This window comes from Panthera tigris, chromosome C1, assembly GCF_018350195.1.
Source record: "Panthera tigris isolate Pti1 chromosome C1, P.tigris_Pti1_mat1.1, whole genome shotgun sequence".
NCBI classification, from domain to species: domain Eukaryota; kingdom Metazoa; phylum Chordata; class Mammalia; order Carnivora; family Felidae; genus Panthera; species Panthera tigris.
Window position 1 is genome coordinate 65,315,885 of NC_056667.1, and position 7,698 is coordinate 65,323,582.

At 36.2% G+C, this 7,698-nt stretch overlaps 1 protein-coding gene across 1 annotated transcript in view; it reads left to right on the forward strand.

The window, feature by feature from the left end:
- The window catches only part of PTGFR (prostaglandin F receptor), a 49,275-nt gene extending 41,963 nt beyond the window's left edge, over positions 1 to 7,312 (forward strand). The window contains exon 3 of the mRNA XM_042996243.1: positions 5,289 to 7,312. Within this exon, the coding sequence (XP_042852177.1) occupies positions 5,289 to 5,591 (303 nt within the window). The 3' untranslated portion in view covers positions 5,592 to 7,312. The remainder of the gene's footprint in view (positions 1 to 5,288) is intronic.
- The last annotated feature ends 386 nt before the right edge of the window (positions 7,313 to 7,698 follow it).

Consider the following 7,698-nt stretch of genomic DNA (forward strand, 5'->3'; position numbering starts at 1 on the left):
AACTTATATGATTTTCCTTTTCCAAAATTGCCATTACAATTGAATTAAATGGAATTTCTCCTTTGAAGATACTCTTAGGTGCTGTGGCACTTAAAAATCCATTATCTTTACCTAGTTCTTTATAGTCAGTAGTCATCCAAATAACATAAGCTAAACTTCTCAAACTTGGAGATAGAATGGAATGGTCCATTGGTAAAGCTTACAGATGGAGCTTTTTTTTGTCATCCAATAAGCCTGGATTGTAATTGCATATTCACAACTATCCCCTATCTCTGTGGTTATTCAAGTGCCAGACCTAAAGATCAGTGTTTGGTTGATAATATTATAAGGGACAGTAACTTGTAATCACTGGATTGTACTTCTGTATACACTATCATTCCCCAAAGAAACTGTCCCTGAACTGGTGTTCTGTGATGACAGAAAGGACGGAAGTTATGGTCTGCTTCTTGGAATAAGATAATTACATGTGAAAACACCTGCTTCAGGGACTAGATGAGAACCCTGTATAATTGTCATAGACATTGTTCATATGCAAATAGATGATAAAATTCTAGAAAATGGTTTGCTGTCTAAAGAAGTTGGACATCCCACCAGAAATGGTTTTGATTATGTATTCATTTAAATTTCCTTAAAAACTAGTGACAAAGAAAATTTTGACAAACTGCAGCAGAATCACCATGAATTCAAAATTAGTCAAGTATGAATAACTATAGTTGTGGTATACTGGGAAGATTGCAAAATGTTATAATTTCAATGACCGCATCTGAGCTCACATGTCAGTAAATAGCCCTGCCTATGGCATCTTTTACATGCCTGTATTACACTATGACATTATAACGTCTGCTTTCTCGTTGGGCTCTCCTCATAGGGACATCCTTCATTTAATGCCTTCAACAAATACCGACTGCCCTACTGTATGGCAGGTGCTGGGGATACAACAGAGAACCAACCAAAGAAAAATATATGCTTTCTAGAAGATTTCATTTTGGTGTGAGAGACAGAAGTAAAAACTAGATTCATAAGCAAAATATGATAGATGGGATTTCTCTATAAATATTCATCTCTGCATCACTACTATCTAGCACAATACCTGGATATAGTAAACACTCAAAAGCTAATCCCTGCTAGATGGATTTACTTATTTAAAAAAACAGATAAAACTGATATATAACATTATATTGGTTTCAGGTTTACAACATAATGATTTGATATTTGTGTAGATTGCAAAATGATCACCACAATAAGTCTAGTTAAGATCACCACAAAATTCCCTCACCTGTGGCAAGCACTGGTCTGTTCTCTGTATCTGTGAGTTATTTTTTATTGTTGTTGTTGCTATTGTTTGTTTGTTTGTTTTAAATTCCATATATATGTGAGATCTAGATTGATTTACTTTTATGATTGCTCAGAGGAAAGGAAGCATGATTTTTGAATTTACCATTGCTTTTAATTGTGAACAGCCACTGGGGTCCTGATAGTGGCCCAAAGATACATAGACTTACAGTAGAGGATGATAAAATAGCTTCCAGAATAAAACTGTTATCTATGAGTAAATACCCTGGCCGATTTATTAATTTCGGTGACCTTAACAATTCATATAATTGTATTACATGGTCCAAATGAATGGATGATTATTCCACCATCTATCTATTTTGGTTTTTGCAACCAGCAGTGAACATAATCCCTTCCCCCCATATACTTCTTTGACTTCATTATTTGTCTTTCATCTTAGTGCAGAGTGTTTAGAGGGATCATGTTAATCAGTTGGTTTTTCCATAGAATATGCAAACACTTGGCCCTGTCCATTTCTCAGAATTCTAATCATTAGTCAAGATGAACATGTCAAGGTTCAAAGGAAGATATTTTAGAAAAATGACACATAATATTCCTCTAGTTCCATGTGATGGATAGCACTTGGAAATTAGATGAAAGGCGGAGTGTGTAATGAGAATCTAATCTGTACACAGCTCTCTGGAATCCAAGTTTGGGTGGGCTGACCAGAGAAGAAGTCTTTCAAGGATTATGAGGTGACTATTGACAGACACAGCCCAGGGAACATGGCAGACTTCCTCATTCACTTCCCAGCCCCCACACTTCTCCTGTCAGGGTCATACATAAATAATCCACATAAGTTCTGATTCTTTAGTACAAGAGTATATTTCAACTAATTACTTGGAAAATGCATGAATTACAAAAGCAATGCATGATCTACCTAAAATATTAGTAAATTAGTGCTTAACCAAAGGCAAAAATCAAAATTATCTGTAATTCTATCTAGATATAACCAATTGAAATACTGATATGCACCCTAGTCTTTTTTCTACACTTTTGCAAAATTACATATTTGGTTTTGTTTTTTTTTCCTCCAAAATTGGGATTACTTAGTTGATACAGTTTAGTAACTTGCTTTTTAAAAAGTTAACTCTGGATCACAAACATTAATGCTTGCATACTTTTCCATTACACAAAATTACCATAATTTATCTTTTGTTGGTTACTTAGGTTGTCCTGAATTTTCAATAATATGCTAATAAATATATTAATATACTTCCGCTAGCCGAGGACACAATGTCTTTGCACAGCTGGTGACCACACTGCAAGGAGAGAGGAGAGTTTGAGAAGCACGTGTCATGTTATTCAGGTGTTTTTAATTTGCATGTCTCTAAACAAGGCCCAGCTGTTCTAGGCAATTACATGAAGCATCTTTGTTCCCAACTTTGTTCCCAGTGTCTTGTCTGGGCCCTGAGATTCCTAGGAACATATCTAATCATTAATAGCAAATACATTCATTTAATACTCACAAGGCAAGAGAAATACTTATTCATTCATCCCCGAGCCAACTCCCCATCTCCCAAACCCCAGCAAAGAGATTGCAAATTCCGTGGGAGGCAGGCACACGTCTACTTGTATGCCACTCCATCCTTGCCTGGCCCATAGCAGATAATCAATAAATATTTGATTAGTAAAGAAAAAATGTAAAGTGAAAATATCTCAATCCAACTACCTGAGTCTTGGCCCTGCTTTCTTCTAAGAGGAACTAGGCTCATAAAGGTTTATTTGTTCTATGCTGTTGGATAACTTGGGGAACAGTGACATAAGAGCCTATACTTGACCCAGGTACTTATTGGATGAGGATTTTTATTTTTATTTTTTTTCTTTTTATTTCCAATTTTTTTTCAATCTTTTTATTTTTGAGAGAGAGACAGAGACAGAGTTAGAGTGGGGAAGGGACAGGGAGAGAGAGGGAGACACATATATGAAGCAGGCTCCAGGCTCTGAGCTGTCAGCACAGAGCTGGATGAGGGGCCTGAACTCATGAACTGTGAGATCATGACCTAACCCTAACCCTAACCCTAAACCTAACCCTAACCCAAAGTCAGGCGCTTAACCAACTGAGTCACCCAGACATCCCAAGGACTGTGATTTTTTTCTATGTTGAAACTTGGTTGGCCTTATTTAGCTACAGAATGGTTAGGTCTAACGTTTGATACATTATTCCCCTAGGAAATGAACCCGAAGGAAAGAGCCATTTCCCAAGGCATTAGCATGGAATGCAAGATCCTGTTCCTTTGAGTGACAATAAAGCATTTTGGAATCTTTCACTAGTGGATGCTGTTGTATTAAAACTTCCAGAAACATTTAAGCCTCAAAATATTAGTTGGTTATGATGGATGATCACATGTTTTGCTGTACTTCTAGAAATAACCTCAATAAATAGAAAATAATACAATTTTATTCATTCTAATACTGAGTACGTTCTAGGTGTCAGCTTTTGTACTGGATATTAGAAAAAAAAGAGATGCTTACAGATAATAGAGATAAATGCATGATTATCACACAGTGTGGTAAGAGATATAATTGGCTATGGACAGGAGGTTGTGATAACACAGAAGAAGGAGCAACTCATCTTGGAGCTAATTCATCTTGGTAAAGTTGGGGAAAATGTCATGGAGATGAGCTCATTTTCCATGGGGCTTGAAGGATGGATTGGAGTTTATCAGGCAGAGAAAGGGGACATAGGAGTTTAAAATAGAGTTGCACAAGCCAAAGCTCAGAAGGGCAGGGTGCTTCTGGGACAGGTGAGGACTTCACAGCAGTTGGAGCATAGCATATAGAATTGCAGCAGACTTCAGATGTATCATCAAGGAGCCAGCCAGCTAAGGAGTTTGTACTTTGTTGTGTAGGTAATGAAGGTTTGGATGAGGGACGTTCATCCTTCAACCATTCATATCAGGCCAAATTAAGACATTTCTTTCTGATAATCGTCCATTAAGAAGACAAGAAAGACGATTTTCTTTTCATTTGGGTTTTAGGCTTTGTTATACCCTCTCTTAATGCTGGTGGTGTAGTGGTCTGACTCTCCTTTAATTTTTCAGTTTCACCTTTGCTTCATTTTCTCTCTTTCTTTCTTTCTTTCTTTCTGATAGCCAAGGTTTTTCAAAGCCCTCTTGTCTGTCTGTTCTGCAACTGTTTATTTGGAAGTCAAAGCTGGGCTCAGTGATTGGACCAGTTCTGACATGTAGCTGGGGCCATTTATGGAACTTATTCCACAAAATGATCTCTTTAACATCACGGGAAGTCAGGAAATGAATACATGAGGCCAAAATCTACATTGTTATTGTTGACCAAGTGGTAGTATAGAGGGGACTCATTTCCTCAGAACCCTTAGAAAATTCCATTGCATTTTTGGAATATTTTAGCCAAGTTAAAGCGAGGGTGAGGAATCAGAGAAGGGAATAAGAAATAAGAAGAAAGCGGTATTGTGGTTACAAAGCAGAAAATTCTAAAAGTAACATTCCAGAACAATACCATTTCCATGTGCAAATTGTATCAGATGCTCTAAATTAATTTTAAGAACCTCTTATCTATAGCTTATCTACACTTTAGTTTATCTGAACTTTAATTGGTTTACATAAATAAACTTTAGTTTTTTTCATTGAAACTTCCAAATGTATGTTGGCTTTGAACTTATTATTCCCAAAAGTAAGAAAAGGTCTGTTCCTGGTCTCATTTTTTGTCCTCTCTTGGGTCATTCTATTTGTGTACATTTGACTTGCCAAATAAGTTATCATTGTTGTAGTTGTAATGTCAATTTGAACTCAAAGGATCCAGATGTCTACATCAGTGTTTTTGCTACTGTTCCTTTCTTTCTGTCAGTATTTTGCAAAATAACATCACTTTGTGGAAAATGAAATGGATGCCCTGTAGCCTAGCTAGTTAAGCTAAACAACTATATGACTGAGAAAATGCCTGTATCAACTGATTTTGTTATTTTGTTTGTTTCTCAGGTGACAATGGCCAACATTGGAATAAATGGAAATAATTCTCTGGAGACTTGTGAAACCACGCTTTTTGCTCTTCGAATGGCAACGTGGAATCAAATTTTAGATCCCTGGGTGTATATTCTGCTACGGAAGGCAGTCCTTAGGAACCTCTACAAACTTGCCAGACGCTGCTGTGGAGTGCATATCATCAGCCTGCAAGTTTGGGAGCTCAGCTCCATTAAAAATTCCTTAAAGGTTGCTGCTATTTCTGAGTCACCAGTTGCAGAGAAAACAAATCAGCGAGCACCTAGTTTAATAGAACAGTAAGTCAGTGTAGGTCTAAGACAAAATTAAAAGCGTCGTCAGTATTTCAGTTAATTGGCTAGAAATAGAAAGCCTAACTGGGAAATTCAGACCTCAGCAGTTAGTTTGGGGGCACTATTGTCAGACTCGGCTTTTGAAATTTGTTAAATTAACTGTATAATTACATCTTTTCACTTGTTTTTGTCAACTGGAGGTAAACACGATGGGATAATTCCATGGGGGAGTCAAATTGAAAAAAAATTGAGCTTATTTATGTTATTTACACTTTTGGAATGAGTGACTGTGTTGAAACCTAAAGCATTGACTCAGCCTATCTGACAAAGAACATCTCAATACTTACCTTCACAGTGAAATGGCTGATTTGGGGGTCACTGCTCTGCAACTGTTCCTTATAAATGAGGCTCAATGAAGGGGAGCACCCTCACTGTTTGATCTGGTCTGTTACACCCCTCATTATGTTGCTTCTATCTATGTATGTATGGTCATGTCACGTGGGAGTCACTGTGGCTTATAGTTATAATGACCTCCCTTACACCAGGTGTGGCTGTCAGGTTGCCTGACTTGGCGAGCCTCTATAGAATGAGCCTATCCTTGTCATTTTGACAAACATGACTGCTTGCATGTTTTACTATGGAGGTAAATTGTTGTTTGAAGGTTTTTGTTTTGTTTTGTTTTGTTTTTTGTTTTCTGGGTTTTTTTTTGGCAAGCTATAGATTTGCACGGTTTTCAAGCAATCTCCTTTTTCTCTGAAAATTCTAGTGCACAGTAAGTAGTTTTTAGAGAAACAAAGGCTCTATGTCAGCACATAAACAGGTAATTTGCAGTATAGCAGATCCTAAGAAACTCTGCCCAGTGATAGGTACAAAGAATTTTGGCAAAGGAGCTCTACTTTGAGCTCTCATTTTTGTATCAGAGAACAAAAGAAACACAACCTATATATAATATTCAAAGACTATCTGTAGCTTATTTGTGCTTTCTACACACACACACACACACACACATGAGAAATTTCTGTTGAAAGCTGGTTCATTAAATCTCTAAGATGGCATCTTTAAAGCCTATGCTACCTGTGTCAAGGGGAAATTGGCAATTAGTCAGGCATTTGGAAATCATTATTATGGTTGACCAAGAGATCAGGGGATGATGATCTCTCCCCAAATTTCCCAGTAATACTTTAGACTTCTTTGCTCGTTTGTACAATTCAACCCCCCAAATTTTAGTAATCATTCAAAATATCCTGGGGCCATCAGAACATAGGGTAGGCAGTTCTGTTTCATAGTAAGGAAATGTATTTCTGTAAAAGAATTTTTTGCCTTCATTAACTGTGGTCCATTTTAAAACTAACCTTCTCTGTGAGACTGATTTCACATTCCCCAGGAAATCTGTGTGGTTCAGCTAGACTTAAATTATTATATTCACAAGTTTTTGCTTTTGGCTGGTAGTTTACATTGGAGGTTGTTAGCTTTTATGAATTTTGGTAAATTATTATGAATAAATTAAAAGAAATGAAGCAAATAGTCTCATTAAAGATTTAAAGGAAACTACTTTTTCCAGTGAATTCAAAGAAAGGAAACACCCTCCCCAACACACACAAAAAGACACATGATATTCTTAAAGACCAGTAAATGATGAGTAACACAAAGGTTATTCTTCTATATAGAACACATAGAAGATGCTCAGTAAATACTTGTCAGTTGAATTACAGACAAGAATTTTTGATGCAAAATAAGCATGGAATTGCAAAGTTTTTGTGCATTTTGTTTCAAATGACAGTTACATATTGGTTATTTTGATATATATATATAATTATATATATATATATTTAAATTATATATATATATATATATATAATTATATATATATATATAATTATATATCCAGTGTATATACTTTAAAAAAGCCATTGCAATTTTTGATTGCTGTTACATTACATGAATGTTCTCGTGTTTCAAGAGCACTTAAAGCCTAGAACTTTTAGATGGTTTAGAGGAGACATTTGTTTCCCATAGCTACTTAAGAGAATGTTGGTTTCCTGGGAATTGAGGCACGAGGAACCAAAATTTCATCCTTCCTCCTCATTTTGGATAAGATGCTGTAGCAAACACTTCCA